We start from the raw sequence: 26,071 nt of genomic DNA on the forward strand, positions 1-26,071 counted from the left end.
CCGGCCCTCCCTTGTGGTGCAGTGGATTAAAGCACTACACAAAGAAGCTTAAGCCATTTCTGCATGAGTTCCATCCCCTCCTGCCCTGGAGGAGACCACATGGTGAGGCAGACCTCTCCTGACCCTCCCGCTGCTCCCCTCAGCAGTGTACTTCGTGGATCTGCCTGTTCTGCTCCCCACTCTTCTCTGGTGAAGCCTTTCACCACCCCTGAGCATCTGGCCTGTACCCCAGTTCTGTATGCACAAATAAAATCTTTAAAAAAAAAATTTTCCTGATGCAGTTAAATCCTTTATGGTCATTTTAAGTATGTGTATATTTTCTGGAACAAAGCTCCAGTCTCTGTTGTTTTTGGCTCGAATTTTCCATATTTATCAAAACCTATGACTTCAACCATTTATGTGCATTGTTATATCTTGGTGTGCAAAGAAATTCGTTTATCTCTTCCTCTCTTGCAGTAATAGCAAGCATATAAACATTGCTCAGTTCAGATTGTTGTTTCTTGAATAGAATATTGAATTGTACACTGAAGGAAATAAGGTATTAACACTTTTCTACTTGAGAATTTACCACCCCCATCAGTAATTTTCCCCATTGCTATTGATCAGGGTTTCTGCCTTTACCTCTTTCTTCAGCTATTCTGAGTCAAGTAGATTTCATTCTGGCTTATTTCTAACTGTTGACTAGTTTATCCTTTATCGAAATTTCATTTATCACTTTTACAAAGATCACTTAACCTTCCCTCAGTGCTGAAGCCCTCAATACCTAAATTACAAAAGATCTTCTCGATTTCTAAGACTTGAGAATTCGGGTAACTCCGTGCTAAAGAATGGAAATGGTGGTATAAGTTAAATCAGATGCAAACCTCTAAAATAACATAGACAGGTTAGCAAGTTAGCATGAGCCCAAGGCAGTGGCTATGAATAGTGCTCGTGCACTGAAAGCCTCAATAAATAATTGGTGAATGAATAAGAAAAGGTCTGTTTTTGTTGAGAATAGAAAGATCATGTCACTTGCCAGGGTCACATTTCTGGACTTTGATGGAGTTCTTACAAGAATCCAGATCTTCCTGTTTGATCTAGTTCCCAAGCTTCTACACTTCTCAACATCCAGTAACTTGCATACCTTTGGATAACCTGTGATCCATTATGACTTTAGGGAACTGGAGATCAACAGTGCAGCAAAGCAAGTGGTTCCCCTGGCTCAACTGTTGTCTGACCAAGTTGGACTCTTGGCAAGTGCTTTAGTTCCTCTTTTGGGATGTTAAGAAAACATTTATTTTGGTTTTTAAAAATCTTGCCTTTGATTTTTTTGTTAAATCAGACCATACAAAGATATGGATGATGTCAACAGGGTAGATGAGTTTCTGATAAGATATATTTTTCAGTACTTGTGTTTTTCTTAGTATAATAGGAAATACAGAGAAAACAAAGAAGGAAATCAAAAATTCCCACTGCCCTACTCTTCCCCAAGGACAATTAACTAATTGTCTACTTGCTCTATCATGCTTTCAGTTTCATATATACATTGTGGAGTCAGCCCCCCGAAAGGGTCAGTTGGACTTTTCCCAGTAGTCCCAAAGCAGACCTCATCTCCTTGGTCTGATAACTAGAAGTCTCAAGGTAATAAGATTCCTTTCTTATTGCTATAAAAAAGCAGATTGTTTTGGGTTCAGATCACTGAGGACCCAAAAGACTAGGAGAAGCTTGTTCCAGCCCAAGTCCTTAGTCCATCCTTATGGAAGAAGATTTCAGTATGTCTAAGCTTCTGCTCTTTTCCTAACCATAAAAGCATCACTGTTCTCCCTTTTATGACCTAGAATAATGTAGTTTTGGGAGGAGGAAGTTTCAGTCAGTTCTAAGTTCATCAATAAACATGTACTCTCCAACCATCTCATTCTTACTCGCAGCGAAACAATGAGGTCACCTCCTTTTTGTCTGTTAAATGAAGTTCCCCCCCTCCCTATCCTTGATGCCCTAGGTACTAAAACTCAGGATAAATATTCCTGGTCTGCTCTATTATTCTTTACAACTATGCAAATTCTCCATATGTATGTTTTAAAATTTATTGTTTTCCTTTGCTAAATCATCTAAATCTGTTTTTATTACTCATCCAGCCCAAACAGAGTCAAGAAAAGGGAAGCAGGATGATTTATTTTGTACCCCCACAGTGCATATATATGTATATATATTTTTGCAAGCAGCAGGGCCACCTGACATGCAAGCCATACTATGAAAGACTTCTAAAGAGCAAAAAGTAGCAAAATTGGGACACTGAGAAATTAGGAAGGGAAGAAGATACAAAAAAATGCCAATTATCCGGCCCTCCCTTGTGGTGCAGTGGATTAAAGCACTACACAAAGAAGCTTAAGCCATTTCTGCATGAGTTCCATCCCCGCCTGCCCTGGAGGAGATCCACATGGTGTGGCAGACCTCTCCTGACCCACCCACTGCTCCCCTCAGCAGTGTACTACTTCGATCTACCTGTTCTGCACCCCACTCTGTCTCTGGTGAATCCTCTCACCCTCTGCATCTCTAGCCTGTACCCCAGTTCTGTACAAATAAATAAATAAATCTTTAAAAAAAATGCCAGTTATCCAAGAAAGGAAATTTACTTTGGCCTGTGGCCAATCCTACAATCCATATTGTCCAGCCATGGAGAGTCAGCAGCTCTCACCAGTTCTGCTCCCCACCCCAGGAGTTTCCCTGTCTACCTGCTGGCCACCTCTCTTGCTATCATAGTTGATTATATAAGATATATAGCTTAATTTTATCAATTAACCTTAAATAAGCATTCCACAGATATCTACCTAGCTCTGTTATAAACCTGGGGTTACAAATCCCAATTCCCCCAATGCTTCCAGAAATTGGGAGAGCCAATAAGTAATAGCTACAATCTGATAAGGAAGGCCAGTGGCCTTCTCCTCCACAGGCCCTGAGATGGAGGGGTTAGGGAGCAGAAACAAAGAAGAAACAAAAGTCAGAGAGAGCTTTACCTAGCAGATACCCGATCTGAGTTTTAGATGCTAAATCTAGCAAAACAGGGAAGTGGTTGTGGAAGTGATATTGGCCTGTTTTACCAGCATTGACCATATTGTAAGCTATTTCAGAATAGAGATTGAACATAAGTATGCTAAGTAACTGCTACTTAGAGTAGTGAATTTGCTATAGCAATACAGTATAGTATAGTATAACAGTCTAGTGGAGAATAATGTGCTATACAATAAAACTTTAGTTACTATGGGTACTTTGTGAACTAGTAACCAATATTAACTTCACAAGATTTCCCCTTTGTTTTCCTCTTCTGCTTCCATCTTATATTCCACAGTCTTCTTTTTAAAGGGGGATATGATTTCTGTTCTAGAAGGATAATTTATCCCAAAGACATCTTCTGACAAGATCTGTATACATTTTCTCAAGTGGATATTAGTTGATAGTATACATTTAATTTATTTTGGGGGATGCATGCTGTGGTATCTATGTGTGGAACCGTATCATGACAGCAACTTGCCTTAAAAATTATGGGTAGAGGGGCCCTCCCTGGTGGCGCAGCGGATTAAAGCACAGCACAGAGAAGCTTAAGCCACTTCTGCATGAGTTCCATCCCCGCCTGCCCCGGAGGAGATCCACATGGTGTGGCAGACCTCTCCTGACATGCCCGCTGCTCCCCTCAGCAGTGTACTTCGTCAATCTGCCTGTTCTGCTCCTCACTCTGTCTCTGGTGAATCCTTTCACCCTCCACATCTCTGGCCTGTACCCCAGTTCTGTATGAATAAATAAATAAATTTTAAAAAATTATGGGTAGAAAGGAAAGAGAGAAAGTAGAAGTGGCAAATGCAAAGTGCATACATTAAATCTGTTTACAATAGCTAAGTTATTGAAACAATCGCCTGTCCATGAAGAGAGGAGACAAATCAGCAAAATGGAATATTACTCACCTATATAAAAAGATGAACTGTGCTATCTGTAACAATATGGAGGAAACTGGAAAGGATAATGCTAAGCCAAATAACTCAGGATAATGCTAAGACAAATACCAGATGACTTCACTTATATGTGGAATATAGAGATATAACAAATCAGATAAAACCAGACTGATACCAAACCCTTGCCATGTGTCTACAAAACTGAGGGAATCAGAAGGGAAACATGGAGAGGTAGAAGAGGGAGGGGACTCAGTGGAATATGGTGTAGAATTAATTGGGGCTTTGGTGGTGGGCAAGGTGTAAAAACATACATTTGTAGAGATGTGAACAGATAACCCCTAAAACAAATACATTGATGTCCATCAACATTACCTCAGTGAACACAAACCTCTTGTGTTTATTATTCTATTTTTAAACTATTCTGCAATTTAAAATATAAAAATAAAAAATATTGTAAATTACAAATGAATTGTTCCCTTGAACAAAAACTGAATTGATCAGTAATGAATTTCAGAGTCTATATAAGCATGTCTTTCCCTTTTGTGATAAAGAATGTGTCATGTCCATCTTTGTATGTATTTTCTTGGTTTGTATTTCTCAAGGTGTCAAGCAGCCAGAACACAATCTCATATTCAGAATAATTTTCTTGTCTAGTGACAGAACTTTAGAGTCTCAGACATTTTAAATGGAGATTACAATCACTTACTACTCCCTTATTCTTCCCTTATGATGAAGGTCAAACTCTCTTACCTTTAATTGTGAGGGTACTTAAAGCATGTATGTTTCTATAGTATTTAATTAAGTGAGCATTAAACCTAAGTGCGTAAAAAGGGAGGCCCGCATTTGGCTAGAAGTTGTTAGGGCAACCTTGAGCAAGACTGGCCTTTAATCAGCTTTTCCCAGAACAAAGCAGTCATTTTGCAGCAGTTTTATTAAAGAAAAAAAAAATCAGTAAAACAAAACCCAAAACTCTGGTCATAATAACTTAGTAAAATGTTCCATATTATATTCTTTATCTTGGAGATTCAGATTACATATTAGTAATTAAAAGTGTTGCAAAGTTCAGGCTTTTGATAATGAAGGGTTTATTTTATAGGAAAAACATTTCCACAAATAACAATTACAAAATTGGGGTGGATGTTTAAAAATACTAGTTGAATATACTGGAAAACAATGACTAGCAGGCAGAAATGTCATAGAGCCTATCCAGGATTTGGGAGAAAGGAAAATCACTGGACTTTTCCATTTTTAGCTTTTTTTGCAATGGGAAAACCCTGGTCTCTATCAAGCAGGAAGGCTAAAATTCAAAACTCTATTTTACTGGGTTGGAGTACCAAGAAAAAAATTTAGTGATCACAGAAGCTTTGCAACTAATGGGGCCTATGAAGAACCCTAAAATCTGCACATAAGCTATTCACATCTGTAATGACATTGAATACATATATTTACAGTGTCAAAAGTACATGTGAATTAAGGTCAATTTAAAGCAAAAAGCAGTATTCCTGAAATTAATAATACAAATCAGTGACAAAATTGTAACTTAAACAATTCAGTTTACCTACAATATTACAGCTCTATTGTATAACTGAACATATAGTATTATGGTGTTATTTTTAGCTACACAACATAAAATGCCACTACAGGCCTCCTTAGTTTCCCAGAAGACAAAAGGAGCTAAACAAGCAGTGGAAATTAAGATGTTAATGATCCTTTTTTCTTATTTGGAAAAAAAACACCAATTCATCCATTATGAATTATGTACTTTCTCTAGAATGAGTTACTATTAACATAACCAGAATTTTTTTTTAAAGATTTAATTTATTATCCATACAGAACTGGGGTACAGGCCAGAGATGCGGAGGGTGAGAGGATTCACCAGGGACAGAGTGGGGAGCAGAACAGGCAGATCAACGAAGTACACTGCTGAGGGGAGCAGCGGGCGGTCAGGAGAGGTCTGCCACGCCATGTGGATCACCTCCGGGGCAGGTGGGGATCGAACTCATGCGGAAGTGGCTTAAGCTTCTCAGTGCTGTACTTTAATCCGCTGCGCCACAAGGGAGGGCCAATAACCAGAATTTTTAATAGGTTCATATTTAATGCTTTTCCAACTTAAACGGGTTTCTAGACTCGTCTCCCTTCTGTCGGACAAAGTCTGTCTCTCCTTCAGAGCTGGTCTGGAGTCTGGAGAAGAACAATTTTGAAACAGACCTCTGTTCTTTATAGCAATGTAAAAAGTATGGTATTCAGTGTATGCTTTATAAAGAGATCTACAACATTTTCAGTTAGGAAACTTAAAAAAAATTCATTGAAAAACATCACATCATGGGAAAGAGACTTTCAGAACAATTTTTATACCTGTAGTTTGAATAAATTGATGACATGCACAAATAGCTTCCAAAATAACTTTTATTACTATGTAAAGCAAGAAAAATAGATGCATATTTTCCTACAAAAATTATAAAATATTCAGACTAATATTTTTTCATAAATGTGCTGTGATAAAAAGACAAATTTAAGCATAGAAAACTTTTCCACTTAAAGTTTTCAGGTACTTTATAGAATGAGAAAGAATAATAGTTTTCTTTCTTCTATACTTCATGTGTATTTCTAAGACATAGCAGTTACAGTTCCCTATTGAAATTATTTTTAAAAAGAACATACCAAAATTAAAATTCCATCATATTACAATAATATTAGTATGATGCTTTACTTCAAGATTTTTAGATCTGGCAGTTGTGGCCAATCGGTATTGCACTGAAATTTACAACTCAGTAGGAAAAAGGACCTAATTAACAAGACAGCCTACTTCATCCTTTAAAAAACAGAACCTGCTGTAAGTATTCCTTTAAAAGCGCAATTGCCTTCTTTGTCATTTGATTATAAGGTCTGGGATGCTCTTTCCAAACAGCACTAAATGAAACCACACAGGAAAGGAAAGAAGTACTTTGGAGGGAGGATTCAGTTTGACACAAGGAGCACAGGTACACTTTTGATAACATTAATTCAGAAGTATATTCATTTGTATTTCTCAATAAACCCTTTCAGAGAAAAGGGTTTCGTGTTGATTTAGATGAGTGTTAAAGCTTTTTCTTTCTTTCTTCTTTCTGAAATTAGATTATGGGGTAAGTCAAGCCAGACAATCTCTGCAGATGATATAGGCTATAATTATTTGGGGAGATTTCAATCACTGTTTTGGATTTGATACCTAAGGCTTTCTTTCCCCTATTCTCTTTGTGGGTTTTTTAATGAGATTTTTGGGAGAAGATACTTTAGGTAGGAAAGATGAGCTTTTTGAAACATAAAGGTACAATTATCACTAGAATAAAAAGCCCATTAAAAGAAGAGTCTAAAACAGAAAGATTTTCTAAATATACTTTACTATGCATTGTTTTCATAAAGGTTGAGAATGAAAGAAGTTCCTATAATATCTGTAAGATTACCCTCACATTAGCCCACAAGAAAATAAAGGGCTAAGATAAGGAGTGCTCAACTACTCAATGGAGCAGAATATTCTAGTGTTGAATTAATAATGAACTTTTCACTAATTACCTTTTTGTTGGCAAGTGGAAATGAATGGTAGCTTCAGTTCTTGGAGCTATCATTGACCCCCCTTCTCTAAAAAAAAAAAAAAAAAACATGGAATTTTGTGCACCTTAATGTAGTAAAACATCTACCTGCCGAAACAAAGGTTTGTATGCGACAAACCTTTATTCCTTCCTCTTGGCACCAAAATTGTAGCATACTCTACCCCTACTACATTTAATTGGGCCTATGTCAGCCATATGTCAGGCGTTGGGTTGGGCACTGGGCGATCCTTTTAACATTCAGTTTTGGAAATAGAGTTAAATAAGAAGAAAACAACAGCGGACAAAGGAATCTGGAATGGTCGTTTGTGAAGCATAAGGGATAGGATGGAGTAGAGTTTGTATTCACTTTGTGGAAGAAATTAGCAGTTATGTAAACGGAAATTCACTGAGCACCACAAGTGTTAAGTATATCTGGTGTAAACTAAGGTTTATATCCTCATTAAAATGTGCCAGTTTAAAACTGCAGTGAAACCAAAATCAACCCCAAAATAAAAGTGTCATTTCGCACAGATAGTGCTTTAGACTTTCATTTCAGTCAATCCAGAGATTAGATGGAGGTTTCCATGCCCCAACTCTGTCACTCTTGGTCTCAATTCATTATTGAGAACTTCAAAACTCAAGATATCCCTTAACATTCTACCCAAATTAGGAAAAACCCTAGCTATTGTCCCTACGAAGGTAAGACTTTCATATCTCCAAACCCAAAGCTGTTAAGTAGTTAAGATTCTAAAGAACAAAACTTGTAACTGATTACTTTTGAAGGGATAGATGTTCTTGCCCAAACTTTTTTCTGTCATCAAGATATAAGTTTCAGATTAGTGGGGTATCAAGGTAAGCTGTGACTTATTGACAGTGCTAAGATGCCCATGCCTATTTCCAGGTATGGATGGACCCTTTTCTCTGGTTATGTGGGGAATCTGCCTTGGAAAAGAGTGCCAAGAGGTAAATTTTAACAACCCCACTACAATCCAACAATTGAGATTTTTCCAGAAATGGATAAAATCAGATATGAATTAGTATAAAGCAAACAAAAAAGAAACCAAACTAGGTAGTGGACTGGTTGGGATGATTAACAGAGGCATCAGACAGCTGGATTTGAATTTCAGTCTTGGACCTTGGGCCAAGCTACCAACCTCTCTAAGCTTTACATCACTGATTTGCAAATTGGGGATTATAACAGTATCTACCTCATAAGGTTTATCTGGGGACTGAATGAGCAAGTATTTATAAGGTACTTAGAATAGTGTGTGACAAACTCTAAGTGCCATGTAAGTACTTTTAAAAATAAAAACAGAAACTTGGAGAAAAGTGCACTTTACGGTTTGCAGAGCAATTTAGGCTGCTTGAGCATTCAAGCACATTCTCATTACAATTAGGTTTGGAATCTGGATCATAAAGAACACTAAAAGCTTGGGACTAAATCAAATTTTAGAAAAACTTCCAGTCTGACCAGAGAAGATCTCTTCAATTACTTATGGCCCAGTCACTGTTCCAGAATATCCTAAATATAAACCCAGGGCCAATCTCAGCCCAAACTAGATGGTTGCTGAGGGCAGGCACAGGGAGAAGGGGACAAATTATCTTCCTTATTTTTTCCCCTTTTATTCTAGTGATGATATCTACATAGCATAAGCTCTGTCCCTGATATTTGTGATCTATTTCTAATATTCTAGACTGGTTCTATTTAGTTCTGAAAGTACTCAACTTCCAGAACTAACAGGAAATGACTATACAACAAACAGCCAGATTTGTGGCCAGTTTATCAAATTTACAAACCAATAGGCATATTTTTATTATATGTTCTATGCAAGGCACTGTGCTAAATTCTTTGGTCCTGAACAGGGAATAGATAACAAAATCACACTCATGTAAGCTATTATTTACATTGATTATCTCCTTTCCATTTCAGATAAGTTCATAGACCTCAATCATTACAAAACCCTTTAAGAAACTCTGCTTTATGATTCAAATGAGTATTGACTCTATGAAGCTTAATCACCAGATGACTAAATATGAGAAGTTAAATGGTAGAGCTCGTTTTTAAAAGTGAGTTATATGACTGCACTGCTATAATATTTCACATGGTGGATCTCTGGCCAGCCTCGTCAAGGATGAAGTTTCTTTTCCTTGCTGCAGCTTCACTGTTTAACTCTGAATCTGATTTGTCCATGTTGCTGACGTTTATTGCCATAGAACCTTCCATTCCCTCTGCAGTGCCTCCATTTGGCTGAAGAAGGCTAGAGTTTGGTTCTTTAGGACGTTTCCATTGGGGTCTGGTGACGATCCAAAAAATGAGGGCCCCAAATACCAGAATCAGAAGGCCGAGGGTATTTGTGAAAATACCTTCTGGTGGAAATAACTTGTATTTAGTTGGCCTGCAAAAGAGAGAGAGAGTGACCCATTACAAATAGGCGGATATAGCAACATGCCTAATAGTCTTTAATTTATGCCCCAGAATGCACACTGGTACAGCTTCAGGGAAAAGCCCCTTCCACTCCATGGAATAACAAGAGATTGTTTAAAACCATAAGTACTAAAATAACTTAGTATCTGGAACATCTATACCATTTAAAATTGCTTAAAAGGGGGCCCTCCCTGGTGGCGCAGCGGGTTAAAGCACAGCACTGAGAAGCTTAAGCCACCTCTGCATAGGTTCGATTCCCACCTGCCCCGAATGGCATGGCAGACCTCTCCTGACCCGCCCACTGCTCCCCTCAGCAGTGTGCTTCGTCGATCTACCCTTTCTACTCCCCACTCTGTCTCTGGTGAATCCTCTCACCCTCCGCATCTCTGGCCTGTACCCCATTTCTATATGAATAAATAAATCTTTGAAAAAAAATTTTTTTAAAAGGATGATATAAAAATGTATGTACACTAGAATCATAGCATAATCATAATATAAAAAACATTCACATTAAAAAGATTGAAGGGGAATGTATAACTCTAGTAGTTATTTTGTAAGTATGGTACATTGGACTTTATGGTCTCCTTTCAGTGGTATTATATTCCATATGTAATATACTAAATCTTTAAATAAACATTTAAAATATTTTATTTTTAAAATGTAAAAAAAATCTAATTCATAGTACATATTTCCACGAACTCAGTAGTTAACATTTTATAGTTTAAGTATTATAAATCAGGGAAACCATGTAGCTTACAAGGCAAAAATCAGCTTCTCCGTCACTCCCATAAGCGTTGTGGCAATCACTGCTCCAAAGATGAGAAGTCCAGAATAAACGTGGATGGGCATGAGAAGTGCTCGGAGAGAGAGTGGAGCCCAAGGAAGCAGAAATATGAAAACACCTAGGAGAAGCTAGACATCAAAAAGTGCAAAGGTTACCATTTCATTTTAAGCTTCAACTAATTTTAAAATTATTAATATAAAAGCAATATATGCAAATGAAAAATCCTTTTATCTGAACCACGGGCATGAAGTAAAAAGTAAATTTCCCCACTACTCAGTGTTAACACCTATTATCACTTTCTCAAATAGCCTAGAAAATCACTGTACCTAAATAAGCATAGGGATGTGTGTGTGTGTGAAAAGAGAAGAAATCTTTTTAAAGCATAAATGGAAACTTACTTTACGTATTTGCTCTGCATCTTTCTTTTTTTCCTTAATAGTCCACCTCAGAGACTTTTTCATGCTATTTTGTTTATTCTTTTTAGTGGATAATATTGTTTTAAAGGATGTAACATTACTTATTCAGGTCTCTGTTAACATTTTTGCTTCCAGTTTTTTTTCTATCATTAACAAGGACAAAGTGAAGATTATGGTCCTTGACTTGTTTGTTTTTATTAATTTCCTTAAGGTTAACAAGTAGGAGGTGAAATGAGAGATTTTAAGTTACTTAAACCAAATTCAATAGAACATTTAGTCAGTCCAACCTAAAAAACAATCTGGAAAATAAACAAATTTGTTCTCTGAAAAGGGCATGAGTTTTGCTGAAAAGTTATCTGTACCACCTTAATAATTAGGTCCCTAATGGGACACTTCTCTGCAGGGAAGATTCCCATGTAGCTAAAGTCAAAACAGTCTTGTTCTGTTGCCTCAAACATCCTGTCAGTCAAGTATTCTTTTCCCTTCAAGAAAATAAAGATGACTAAGTAGCTAAATTTAGAGGAATATGTTTCTATTTAGTCTCTTCCTACTAACAAAATCAGCATGACAAGAGAAACAAATGGGAGAAACATTAATGTTATTGTTCACCCTTCCTGATTGAGATCACATAACTAATGAGGAAGGCAGGAGGAGTGGAGGCAGGAGGGTCTGTGGCCCTAAAACATGTTTAACTTAAAGGCAATGATAATGAGTGGAAAGCAATCAAAAGTGCAATTGATAAGCTGTTTTGCATATTTTATTATCCACTTAATATCCCAAATGTCTGAATATATTACCATACTTAGGCAGTCCCCTTTGTTGCTTCAGAATGTTTCTAACACACACTCTATTAATATCAAAGGGCAAGCTTCCTCGCATACAGGCTGTGCTTTCCATATCAAAATATGGTAAGTGACTGCCAAGAATTTAACATAAATACAGTTCTGTGAATAAGTCACTATCTTTTCTGTGACTTAGCCAAAGGAATGTAAGTTTCCACTTATTGCTCTCTAGCCTCTTTTCATTCCTTACAATCTTTTTATTTTAAAGATTTATTTATGCATGCAAGAACTGAAGTACAGGTCAGAGATGTGGGGGATGAGAAGATTCACAAGAGACAGAGTGGGGAGCAGATCAGGTAGATGTACTGAAATTCACTGCTGAGGGGAGCAGCAGGCAGGTCAGGAGAGGTCTGCTGTGACAAGTGGGTCACCTCTCTGACCTGGGCTTAAACTCCTGCTATAGCAGCTGTGGACAGCTTCATTGTGCTGGGCTTTAACCCATTTCGCCACCAGAGAGGGCCCCTCAATCCTTAGAATCTTACCTTTTTCTTTAATTTCTTTCAAGATTTATCATGTGTATGATCTTTAATCCATACTATAAGGCTCACTTATCTAAACAGGTGGGATAGAAATCTGCTAATAAAAACACAGCACAGGCCCTCTCTGGTGGCGCAGCGGGTTAAAGCACAGCACTGAGAATCTAAAGCTGCTTCCGCATGAGTTCGACTCCCACCTACCCCGGAGGTGACCACATGGTGTGGCAGACCTCTCCTGACCCGCCCGCTGCTCCCCTCAGCAGTGTACTTCGCCATCTGCCTGTTCTGCTCCCCACTCTGTCTCTGGTGAAGCCTCTCACCGCCCCTGAGCCTCTGGCCTGTACCCCAGTTCTGTATGCACGAATAAATAAATCTTAAAAAAAAAAAAAACACCACAATTTATCACCCCTAATCTTACTTTCACCATTAGAATATTGTTTTTAACAACAAAAAATTATTTTTAAAAGGAAAGGGGGCTCTTCTTGGTGGTGCAACAGGTTAGGAAAGCAGCACTGCAAGCTAGCCACAGAGCTTCAATGAGAGTTCAATCCTCGGCCCCAGAGGTGAACCACATAGCTCAGCAGACCTCGTCTGTTTCTGCTGCTGCTTCCCTCAGCAGTGTCCTTTGGTCATCTGCCTGTTCTGCTCCCCACTCTGTCTCTGATGAATCCTCTCATTGCCTCTGCACCTCTGGCCTGTACCCCAGTTCTGTATACATAAATAAATAAATCTTAAACAAAATAAAAATAAAAGGAAAGGGGAAAAGTTATAGAATTTAAATTTGATTATATTGCAAACAATATACATTTATAATTGTAAGTTATAATAATCTTTAATTCCTTTTGACCAGCTAACGCTTATCACCTTATAAACGAATATGGTAACTTAAAACCTAGTCAACTGAAAGTCATAGAATTATCTTGTCCCTTGTAATCAGTAGTTCTTAAAGTGTTATTCATAGAAGACAGGCATCAGAAACACCTAAATTGTTTACATAAAGAGATCCTTTTAGATTAGCTAAATCAGAAATTCTGATAAATATTTGCCCTATAGATAGATTTATCCAATAAAAAGGTTATTTCTGGACATAACTTTAAACATGGGTAGACCTCATTCTTTAAGGTAATGATAACAGCATTCTCTGAACCCACAGTGTTTCCAATGAACCTTTGATCCTCATGGCAAGCTGACAAGAATTGGAAATCTGGTTCATTTGTGTATCCGAGTACCAACACGTGTCTCTGACTGTTCAATGAAACAGTCGTAAGGAAAACTATTGAAAACGGCCCCAAATATAGAATAGCAGAGCAGATAAATAAATTTGTGGTGTGTTTATTCAATAGGATGAATATAAAAGTAAAAGTGAGTGAGCTACACAACTAGAGGAACCCATATAGCGAATTGGCAGAATGGAAAAAAAAAGTACAATAGAATATATACATATGATGAAAGCAAATGTAACAATGGACTAAAGAGAATGAAAAGATTATTTCCAAGAATCTGTGAGGATAAAAAAATCTATAGTATTTGAGTTGTTTTAGTCCTTGTATCTTGTTTATAAATATACTGTGTGATACTGACCTGTAGAATATAGAGTATGACGGCTGTCAGTCCAACCCAACTGTGCAAACTGTACATATTGGGGATTTTTGAGTGATTGTGGAAATCAAAAACAGCCACCAGAGATATAATTGCAAGAACGGCAGCAATGGCATTTAACCCAGCATGGATGGATTTCATCAGGAGCTTGCTGCATTTCCAGGTCCATGGTAGTCTGTATACGATGATGGCTAGGGAGAGGCAAAAGGAAACCACAGTTTGGGTTTTAAATCAGCAAAAGATGTACATACAAAACAAACACTCCCTTTCACGAATCCCCAATTTGGGGGGAGGGCTTTGGCTTTTCCCCTCTTTCCTGCCTCTTAGGGAATCCTTCTGGGACTCTTTCGCTGGTATATTCTTTACTCCCAACTATATGTATATATACAAACACACACACAGATATCATATATATCTGTGTGTGTGAATACACACACACACACACATATATACACACACACACACATCATTCTTTATTTTGTACATTTGTTCATCGCAGCTGCAATCTCCATGGACTTCCCACTACCACTTCACCTATTTGCCATCACCATAGTCCTTTGTGCTCTTCCCGCCCCAATTTTGATCCTGTCTCTCTCTTCCCCTGTAGAAGGTCTCTGGTTTACGGTTATTTTATATATATGTATATATATATACATATATATATATATATATATATTTCCTGATCCCTTACACTCCTGCTATGTGTGAAACCATCTGGCTTATTTCACTAAGCATAATCTTTTTCAGCTCCATCCATGGTGCCACAAATGGCATGAGTTTATCTTTTTGATTGCTGAGTAATGTTCCATTATGTATGTGTTCCACATCTTCTTGATCCAGTCATCTATTTTGGGGCATTTGGGTCAATTCTGTATCTTCTCTATTGTAATTAGAGCAGTAGTAAACATCGTTTACTCCCAGCTTTTGAATGAACCTTGATGTCACTCAGGTTTTGTCCTGAGACTTTCCTTTCTTCTGCATTCTCTAGGGGTGATCTCATTCACTTTCACTGAAATACTAGCCACTGAGCCAGGACTCCAAAATTTGTATTTCTAGCCCAGCACTTTCTTCTGAACTCCAGATCCACAGAATCCAGTACTTCTCGACATATTCATTTAAATGCCTCCCAGTTATCTCAAATTTACATGTCCAAAACTAAATTATTGGTTTTATGATCTGGTTTCTTCATATAGGTGTCTTATATATGCAGGAAGGTCTAACTAAATAAGGGTAAATGCAAGTGGTTATGAACATAAAAAATACTAATTTCATTGGTTAACAGACACCTACAAATTAAAAACAAATGAGAATACTTCTACTAATATATTTGAATGGTTAAACATGAAAAATATTGAGTATTACAAAGGATGTTCTACTAATAGGAATTTAAATGAGTACAAACACTTTGGAAAACTAACATTATCTATTTTAGCCTAACTTACGATTTATCAGTTCCATTCCTGGGGAGATGCCCAAAAGAAATATGTACAGATGCTTACCAAAAGGCAGGTATTAGAATACTCATAGTGGCCAAAACCCCAAATGTTCATCATTAACAGAAAGAATAAATTGTAATATGGTCACACCATGGGATAATATACAGCAAAGAAAATAAAAGACCTATAACTAGAGCTTTATTCAACAATATGGATCAACCAATAATGTCAATCCATAGGAACCAGATATAAACAAATATATACCATACAATTTAATTTATATGGAGCATAAAAATCAGCAAAATTTATCTCTGCAAGAAGAAAAGCTCAGATAGTGGTCACCCTTCTGTGAAAGGGGTATAGCAACTGGAAGGGAACAGGTGGGATTTCTGGGCTCCTGCTAAAATTCTGCTTCTTGTCTGTGTTCCTAGGTGTTTATAGAGAAAAGATTCAATAGCACTATACTTAAATGTACATATTTTCCCCCTGCATGTGAATTAACCTTCAAAAAGATTCTGAAAAGGCAGGACTTTTTAAAGTGGCCTAGTTTAAGTAAACAGTGATATGTCTACCTTAACCAGCATGCAATTTATTTTTATTCTGAAGATATTACTCTTCCCCATCAATTTCAGGAAAAACAGATTTTCATGTATCTTGAAATACATGACAGATTGAAAAGTTTAAAGAATACTTCCTTGTAAGACAGTTTCTACTATGTCAACAATTTTTTTCTTAATTCCAGCAAGAAAAAACCCTCTTCCAACTTTTTGATGCCTTTTCAAACTATTTATCCCAACTTTTTGATGAATCTTTTCAAACTATTTATTGCAACACTATGAAAGGTATACTTTTATGAGGTTTTTTTTTCTAAGATTTTTATTTATGCATACAGAACTGGGGTACAGGCTAGAGGTACAGGGGTGGTGAGAGGATTCACCAGAGAGAGTGGGGAGCAGAACAGGCAGATTGACTGAAACACACTGCTGAGAGAAGCAGCGGGCGAGACAGTCAAGGTCTGCTGCACCATGTGGATCACCTCTGGGGTGGGGGATAGAACTCGCACCGAAGCGGCTGGGACCAGCTTGCAGTGCTGCATCCTAACTGTTGTGCCACCAGCGAGGGCCTTTTAGGAGTTATTTTAAGTCCGACTCAGTCCTACTTCAGCAGGAATACTGCTGTTCCTCCACTGGGACAGCTCTGGACTCACAGAAGGTAGCTCCAAAAGCATTCTTTAAATTATTATTTTGAGATAATTGTAGATGCAAGTGCAGTTTTAATAACTAATACGGATATCCTAAAGTTGCTTCATAGAGTTCCCCCCAGTGGTAATATCTTACATAATTATAAGGCAATATCTTACATAATTATAAGGCAACCAGGAAGAACTGACCTCAGTACAATTCATCATCATTGTCATATCATCCAAGGACCAGCCTGGGGAAAGCCTTCCTAGATGTGAACTTGAACATTTATAATATGAAAGAAAACACTGAGGATATGTTTGCTTGAAAAGTAAATTGTGAATAGTAAACTGCAATAGTTTTTTCCTCTCCTGTCTGTATCATATGATATCACAAGTTACAAACAAAAACTACTCTGACATTAGAAGTCAGGAATAGTTATCAGGACTAAGAAGAATTATAGGGGTTAGCAGGGGGATTCTGGTGCTTGAAATGTCTCAGATTCTGAGTATACAAGTGTATTCATGTTATGAAAATAAATCACTTAGGATTTGGGCACTTTACTGCATGGATGTTGTCCTTCAAAAAAAAGTTTACCTTAAAAAAATGTTGCCAGAAATTCAAAGACAACTTTGTTCCCAGTGAAGAACTCTTACTCTTCTCAATACTATGATAGCACAGAGAAATATGTCAAAAACTCCATACAACTGAAGTCTACACCGTTGAGTGTCAACACTTGATCTCTAAATCTTTTTTGCTTATTTAGATCTTTTTCAGATTTGGTTGCACACTAGCTTTCCTTCTGTAGCAGTAGTGTGAATGGAACACAATATAATCTTTTACCGATGAGTTTGCTTTATCAATAAAACATATTGTTTTACTATATAACAGTTCTTAGAAGCTGTTCTCAAACAGTAGTGGAGCTGAAATCTGATCCACACAAGCCCAGGCAATTATGATTCTTTTAGCCCCTGGGTCTCATTTAGAGTTTTCAATCCCATCTTTTAGTGTTTTGCTCCGGTTAGAGTGCTACCTCCACCCACTTCCCCTAACACCCTGCCTTATCTTTTATTCTAACTGGTTCTAAGATGTAGCTTATATGTTTGCAAAAAATTAACATCTGTTTAATCTGGGTGGTGAGAACATAGGGCTCTGTTATATTATTTTCCATATGGTTGAAAGTGTTCACAATCTTTTTAAAGTTAAAACAATATTTTTGGAAGCTTGCAAACACAATAGTCAATTAGTCTCCACTACTAAACAGGCAGCAGCCTGTAGAAATCTCATATGTGTGAGTTCTCAGCGTTTATCTTGGATGTATAAAAGCTCTGCTGGGAAGTTGAATGTGCTTCAAAATACTCTCTAAATAGAGGAAGGGCAACTGCAAATGTTGTATTTGCACAAGGTGTGTACATGTTTTAAAAAAATGTATAAATAACCAAAATATGGTGGACTTCAGGAGAAAAGGGCAAATCAAAACACATTTCTGAAGTTATTTTCAACAGTTATAAAAGAAGAAGAAGGAATTTAACTATTTCTTGGTTCTTGGACTTGGCAGTTACCTAAACAACATTCCTGTGGCTCAGTGAGAAAGAAGAAAAAGACCTCATATGCCCACAGGAAGGGGAAATGATACCAAACAGCAACTTGTGATTAAAACAGGAGTTTTCTGTTAGAGGTCCTAATGGCAAGACTTGTTTTCTCCAGAAAAATGAAGGTAAACATGAATAAATATATGGGAGAAATACATTAAATCTTTTTGAAAAGAAAAATGATCTGTAGTGGAATATGCTATCATGTAAATTTTGAAAGAAAAAAAGGAATAAATAAGTCAATGTCTGTTTCGAATCATTCTTTGGACAATGAAGAAGAAAATACAAATAAATTTAATTACTAGAAAATTTCTTAGCTCTTCACTGCATAATTAACTCAAGAATATGTGAAAAATATATATTCTCTAAAATGTAATCCTGGTTTGACACCAGAATTCCACCTACTTACCATCCCAAAACTATAGATACAAATTTGTCTTAGAGCAGCAATGTGAATTTGAATTTGGGCAGAGGGGCATCTGGAAAGAAAAAAAAAAAAACCTAATAAAGATTTCTGCTCTATTTAAGGGGGGATTTTCTGCTTTCCAAGGAGAAAGTTTAAAACTACACAAAATCAAGATAGAAAATTTCTAAAGGGTGCTTGTAAACAGAAGGTATGAAGTAGGTTTGGCCCACAGATATCTTTTTACTTGATTAGCACACTAATTTGGGGTTTTATTTTGGCTTTAAGGCTTGTGTACTTTAAGTTGGAGTCAGTTTTTTTTTTTTTTTTAATTGGATTCTCTTGGGAATGAACACTCTGACTACCTTAGGCTGGCAGCTCATCATAGTCACAGTTCATTAGAGCTAAGTAGAAGTTTCCTACTTCACCAGGAGTAGGCACTCTCCAATTCCCTACTGTTCCTACCTTCCATCCAGGCACACACCTATTACCATCTTTAAAAAAGAAAAAAAAAAAAAGGTTTATGTATCCAGAACCAGGGCACAGGCCAGAGGTGCAGGGGTGGTGAGAGGATTCACCAGAGACAGAGTCGGGAGCAGAACAGGAAGACTAAGTACACTGCTGAAGGGAGCAGTGGGCAAGACAGGTCTGCTGTGTCATGTAGGTCAGCTCCCTGTCTGGGGCTCAAACTTGCGCTGAAGGGGCTTTGTCTAACTTCTCAGTGTTGCGCCTCAACCCACTCTGCCACCAGGGAGGGCCCCCATTACCATCTTAATAAAAAGACTAAGTGGTTTGTCACCAGGGATATCAGACAATAGTGCTTACAATACAAATGATCTGTGTCTGGATTGGAAAGAACCTTGAAAAATCTCTAGCCTGATGAGTATGCCTCGCTTTGGGATTCCCAGTGGTTACTGTTACACAACCTGTACTACCTTCCCAGGGCTACCAAATTACCAAAATGGAGTGACTTACTGTATTCTCTCACAATTCTAGAGACCAGACTCTAAAACTAAAACAGGATAGGTTCCTTACCAAGGCTGTGAGGGAGAGGTATCCCATACTTCTCTCCTAATTTCTGGTGGCTATTAGCAATTCTTGATGTTTTCTAGCTTGTAGATGCTTCACTCCAATCTCTGCCCTGTCTTCACAAGACCTTCTCTCTAAGTTGCACATCTTCTTTCTCTTAAAGGATAGCAGTCATTGGATTTAGAGCCCAGCCCCAACCCAGGATGATCTCATTTGCATATCTGTACTGTCATTAAGATCACACTCACAGGTACTTGAGATTAGTACTGGGGGGACCCGCTGTTCAACTCACTATGTAGTGTAGACACTAGAAATCAGGCCCATGTTAGAAATAGCCCAATAAGGATGCAGAAGGAAAAAGGGAGAATTTGTAAAGTGAAATCTTTAGGTAGGGAAGTAGAGCCACAGACTGCACTTATGTAATAATATTTTGATGAATTTGAGATCTTTGGACTAATGCATTTCCAATGTAATATAATGTCTTTTCTTCCTTGAAGTTGACTAAACCAAAGTTTCCAAACTGGCTTAATGAGAGAATCATGAGGGGAAGAGAGAAGACTTTTACTTTATATGTTCCTTTATTATCTCCAATGTCACTAACAATGTTACTAACAATGATGGTGCAGAAATATTTACTTATTCATTTATTTTATTGGCCTCCGATGAACCAGTTCTGGTTGCTAATTTAGAGGGTGGGGCTACAACAGTGAGCATCATTTACCATATAAAACATTTTTTATTTGTTACAATATAAAGAGATCTGCATATGCTATTACAAATGTGTTTGTTTATACTTTGTGAAACCTTTCTTTCCCTAAGATTGATAGGTTTACTGTCAGTGGTGTCCCAAGGCTGATTTTGGAGTAGGTTATTTGGGGCACTTTCTCATTTTGTTCTTTACCAGTTCTTACCCAAGAGCCTTTTTACATGTACCTAAGCGGTCTTGGAGTTTGACCACTTTCAGATAGATTAATTAGATATCCTATCTGTTTTCCAAAATTTTTTTTTCAGTTCCAAAAACTATTTTTAATTCCTTTTGTTAGTCTTTTGTATGTTACTTAAATGTAGTTATAGTCTCTCACAAAACCAATGAGATCACTACACGATTCAATTTCTCTTTCTTCAATTTATACAGGAAAGATTTCTACATGTGGAAAAGTAAGGAGTATAGAATTTCAGAGTCTTCTTTCCTCTACATTATATAGTTGATTTTCTACCATTTACTAAAGTCTACATTCTGCCTCACGGAACCTTTTAAAAGGTCAGCTGCCACTTTGAGAGCAGATTCTGGTTTCAGTCTTTTCTATGGTCCTCTTTTCAAGATTTGTTTCTTTGATTTCCTGGCAGTATATCTATTTCATGGGAAACATTTCCTTTTACAGAAGCACAAAGCCTCTTTTAAAATTCACTTTGATAATCTTCCTTATTTGTGTTCACTAGATTTCCTCCTAGTTTAAAATTCTATCTCAGTTTTAGATATCCCATAGTCTATTATTACTTTATTCTAGAGTATGTATATTTTCTGAAACTTGGAGGGAGTGTGCGCGCGCACACACACACACACACACACACATTTATTATGTAACTTTATGTTAGCCATACTTTTTTCAAAGCTTACTTCTTAAAGGTGTTTCAAAGGACTCAATGTATTTTCTATTTCAAATACTGCTTGCTGTTCTATACTGTAATTTTTAAAGCAGTTTATGTTTAGAGTAATGGTGATACTTGATCCTTCCCTTCTTTACCTCTAAATATTTTTGTATTCAGTGGACTATGGTGAAGATCAATGGGTGATTTGGTGGTGTGAGTGGTAAGGTGACTATACCTGATGGGGAAATCTTATACTATGAAAATACTAATAAGGATATAAAACAGTGGTACTTCAATTTAAAAAAATTAAATGTTTGTAAATCACAGAAAACTCAATTACATCATGTTCATTATTAGAGTTCAGAAATAACATAGCCAGTCCCTCTGTGGAGGTGCAGTGGGTTAAAGTGAAGCACTATGAAGCTGTCTGCAGCCACTGCGCCATGAGTTCTATCCTCCACCATGGAGGTGACCCACATAGTGTGGCAGAACTCTCCTGACCCCCCCGCTGCTCCCCTCAGCAGTGTATTTCAGTATATCTGCCTGTTCTGCTCCCCACTCTGTCTCTGGCGAAACCTGTCGCCCCCTGCCTCAAAACCCATCTCTGGCCTGTACCCCAGTTCTTGTATGTATACATAAATTAATCTTTAAAAAAATAACATAGCCTAAAATTCCTCCTTAAAGTGGTCCTCCCTGGTGGCGCAGCGGGTTAAAGCACTGCACTAAGAAGCTTAAACCACTTCCGCATGAGTTCGATTCCCCGCCTGCCCCGGAGGTGACCACATGGCGCCGCAGACCCCTCCTGACCCGCCCGCTGCTCCCCTCAGCAGTGTACTTCATCCATCCGCTGTTCTGCTCCCCGCTCTGTCTCTGGTGGGTTCTCTCACCCTCCGCATCTCTGGCCTGTACCCCAGTTCTGTATGAATAAATAAATAGTCTTTAAAAAAAAAACTCCACCTTAAAGCAATTAAACATAGTAAAAAGTGTGATTACATAACTATCTGTAATGTGCATTTCCCTCCTGACCTATTAACTATATTCCTAGTCTTTCCACTGTGGAACCTTGGTGGTGGGAGGCTAAAATTTGTAAGAACTATAAGCATGGCTATTCATATGGAAAAATTTACTTTCATGTCAATTAAATATATATGTGACTGAAGTGCTTTGCAAATCAGGAATACAAATAGTAAACAGGATGGTAATGTTGACACAAACATTCCAAAGTGAATACAAACACAATAACTAAGCTTAAAGAAAACAAAGCAAAAAACAGCAAATGAAACTTTCCAAGATTTCCAACCATTTACACATTTCTGTCCAAGTGTCAGCCTATATGGGTTAAGAAAAGTCCAAAGTCTGGAAAAACTAGAACTCCTTTGAGGAAAACTATAATCAACTCTAACATGAAAGACTTTGAAATTATATTTTAGATACAATGTTTAGATATAATTTAGATATAACTTTTTGCAGAAAATAAGAATATTGACACAAAAGCTGAGAAATAAACCTTGGAAACAACCACCACTAAAAACACACTATTAACTGGTTAGGTTATTTAATTATTCTGTGCTTCAGTTTACTCTTCTATACCTGTGGAATAATGCACTTAATGGGCACACAGAAACCACTCAATAAATGTTAGCTATTGCTTTGTGATTGTATCTTTGATGAGTTTACCTCAGTTTAGCAAATCATTGTTATACACCTTACACTAATATACTTTTATGTGCTAATTGCATTCCCCTCACCCCCACCCCCAATAAAAACAAAAACCACTTGCCAAAGATTTAGCCTTCCCTCTTGGTTAGCCTCATTCCAGAGAATGCAGCCCCAGGTCTACCTCATCTCTGTCTAATCGCGCTGGAAGCAAAACCCAGACAATTGAAAATAAGAAGCGCCTTTCCTATTCCAGCAAACTTACACCGTACCCCCACCTACCCACCCAGACCCCCATTAATATCTCTGGCCCCAATGTGGGAGCCAGGGCCAAGGGACATTCCAATGGGAAGGCCCTCAGGGAGACTTTTGCCTTCTGCAGCCACATAAACAAGTTGGGCTCAAGACTGCCCAATAACTTGGCAGGGCAGCCAGACACCCTTTGAAGTCCTCGCAGTTTTCCTGGCTCTGATGATTTTAACCTTACAAGAGGGTGAAATTCACCCCCTGACTGATGAGCCCATCCCTCAGGACTGAGTATCACACCAGAAAAGGCAAACTCTCGCCCCTCAACTTTCTCCCCTTTCTTTTCTCTCATAATCTGCAGCCTTGAAACAAGTTCTGGCAAAGGCCTTGCCTAAAGGGCGCGTCCACGCCCCTCATTGCGCAAACAAGCTCCGTCCACAGGTATTTTGGGGAAACGAGAGAGCTATCAGGGTCAGGCCATCGGCATCTTTCCTCGGCTCTGGGGTTTGGTGTCTTTGGTGTCACGAAGGGGCCTCTAATTGCGTCCCAGCCACTCGCTGCAAACAGTTAACCAACGTGGCGCCAGCGCGACCGGACCAGCTCAGCTCGCCCGCAGCTGCAAATTGCCGCCTCAGCAACAAGTCCTACCCAGAGTTGCCACTCGCGCGCCAGCCCACTACAGCTCCAGATCCCCCGGCTCGGGGCCCCTGGGCAGCCCTTCCGCCGCCAAGCCGGGCCGACCAGCTGCGCGCGCCCTGCCCTCGGCTCCTGGGCCCGACGTCCCGCGCTCCTCCTTCGGCCCCTCGCCCGCTCACGTCGGCCCCTGTCGGTTTCTATTTCGTTTGGGCCTCCCTCCCCACCGACCCCCCAGGAAGTGCCAGTACCGATGCCCTGGATGTAGACGAAGCCGGTGACCATGAGCACCGGGTGCCAGTTAAATTCGGGTCCGGCCCCGTTCCAGCCGAGCCCCTCCCGGTAGTGGAGGACCCAGATGAGGGTGAAGAGTACGGATAGGAAGCCGACAAGCAGCGCGGAGACCAGCAGCCCCAGGAAGCCCCTGTAGCCATCCATGACCATCAGGACCCCATACTCCGCACCCTGGCACCACAGGAAGTCAGCGAGGCGGTGCAAATAGCAGCCTGTGGTCACTGGCGTCCCGGCGGGACGCGGGCGTTGACTTCTAGAAGGTGTCTCCGCCCGAGAGGAGGGGCTTTCTTGCTGGCTTTCAAGGATGTGGGGCCTCCCGGGGATGGGCAGCTGGCTGTGGCTCAGACACTGGCTCAGACACCGGCCCCACCCCTGGGTTCTCTCTGAGCTTGCAGTTAATAACAGGATATAACCCCAAGGGTTCTGTGCATTTTTTTTCATCTCATTTGTACTCCCCATGGGCTTCTCATCACCAAATCACCCTGTGCCATCACCATAGTCCAGTGCATTTCCCTCCCCCCACTGTTTTTGATCCCATTCCCCACTCCACTCCATCATCGCATTCTTTTTTTTTTTTTTTAGATTTATTTATTTATTCATACAGAACCGGGGTACAGGCCAGAGATGCGGAGGGTGAGAGGATTCACCAGAGACAGAGTGGGGAGCAGAACAGGCAGATCGACGAAGTACACTGCTGAGGGGAGCAGCGGGCGGGTCAGGAGAGGTCTGCCACGCCATGTGGTCACCTCCGGGGCAGGCGGGAATCAAACTCATGAGGAAGCGGCTTTAGATTCTCAGTGCTGTGCTTTAACCCGCTGCGCCACCAGGGAGGGCCATCATCGCATTCTTTTTTTTTTTTTTTTTTTTTTAAAGATTTATTTTTATTTTGTGCATACAGAACTGGGGTACAGGCCAGAGGCTCAGGGGTGGCGAGAGGCTTCACCAGAGACAGAGTGGGGAGCAGAACAGGCAGATCAACGAAGTACACTGCTGAGGGGAGCAGCGGGCGGGTCAGGAGAGGTCTGCCACGCCATGTGGTCTCCTCCGGGGCAGGCGGGAATCGAACTCATGCGGAAGTGGCTTTAGCTTTTCAGTGCAGTGCTTTAACCCGCTGCGCCACCAGGGAGGGCCCATCGCATTCTTTTAACTCTTCCATTCTCCTCCTTATTTGTGGACAGAGTGAAAACAGTGGTGCTGATTTTTGGTTGACAGAAAAGAGAACGGGGTGCACACAATGGGGCTAGTGTGTGTGATTCTGAGTAATGAAGTCTCACGAACCTCAGTCCTAGTGGAGTGGTGGGTTTTGGGGCTAGTGATGTGCTAGGGAAGCAGGTGTGTCAGCAGTATAATGGGGTAAGATTAAGGACTGAGTAGGAGATGGTAAAGGTCAAGGCAAAGTAAGCAAATGGAATGTGTTGAGGAACCTCTGGTGAAGAGTGAGCTTGTTCTTAAACTAGCCAGGAAACTACTGACCTCCTGGACTTTAGACTCACCTAGATAGTTGATAAAAGTGAACTTAAAAGTGCCCACCTACCCAAATCTTTTAAAACCAAGCCTCTATTTTCATATAATGAAACTTCCCTCTTTCCAGCCTTACTAAAGTCCTTCTCCATCAAACAAGAAATGTCAATGCTATCTAGTGCTGTTGAAGAAAACCATTTTAATGGTTGGTAGGATTCTAAAACACATTTGGGGACATTTGCTTCTGGCCCTTTCCTGTAGTTCATCTCTAAGGACTAGTTTACTATATTTTCCATGTCTTTTTGAAAGGCCTCAGAATGAGCTAGAAATGTATGAGAGTGGTTTTCAGTGGAAAAGACAGGTCTTAGGTCAGGGAAGTAGGTGTGTCAGCAGTATAGTGGGGGTAAGATTAAGGACTAAGAGTAGGAGATCGTAAAGTTCACCTGTGTCGTTAATTTTCTGTTGGCGGAGAGAGAAAGAACGGCAAAGTAAGCAAATGGAATAGAAGGACCCCTCCCT

General features: G+C 39.2%; 1 protein-coding gene across 1 annotated transcript; it reads right to left on the reverse strand.

Moving 5' to 3' along the window:
* Positions 1–9,272: 9,272 nt before the first annotated feature.
* LOC101621697 (cytochrome b reductase 1) lies at positions 9,273–24,315 on the reverse strand. The gene is made up of 4 exons (XM_004674552.2): positions 24,049–24,315; positions 14,014–14,222; positions 10,672–10,826; positions 9,273–9,885 (listed from the first exon to the last, which is right to left on the reverse strand). The coding sequence occupies exons 1-4, from the start codon at positions 24,239–24,241 to the stop codon at positions 9,588–9,590; spliced, it is 855 nt and encodes a 284-aa protein (XP_004674609.1). The 5' UTR covers positions 24,242–24,315; the 3' UTR covers positions 9,273–9,587.
* Between the last annotated feature and the right edge of the window lie 1,756 nt (positions 24,316–26,071).

The sequence above is a fragment of the Condylura cristata genome, unplaced genomic scaffold (assembly GCF_000260355.1).
Source record: "Condylura cristata isolate star-nosed mole 26May11 unplaced genomic scaffold, ConCri1.0 scaffold00002, whole genome shotgun sequence".
In the NCBI taxonomy this organism is placed as follows: domain Eukaryota; kingdom Metazoa; phylum Chordata; class Mammalia; order Eulipotyphla; family Talpidae; genus Condylura; species Condylura cristata.

What these genes read in the sequence shown, in the direction of transcription:
- LOC101621697 (XM_004674552.2), bottom strand. Translation starts at nt 24,241, where the DNA reads ATGGTCATGGATGGCTACAGGGGCTTCCTGGGGCTGCTGGTCTCCGCG. An exon ending in CGTCTACATCCAGGGCATCG is followed by an intron (nt 14,223 to 24,048) that starts GTACTGGCACTT and finishes GCCTCTCCCTAG; the next exon opens with CCATCATCGTATACAGACTA. An exon ending in GAGAAGCTGATTTTTGCCTT is followed by an intron (nt 9,886 to 10,671) that starts GTAAGCTACATG and finishes TCTCTTTTGCAG; the next exon opens with GCCAACTAAATACAAGTTAT.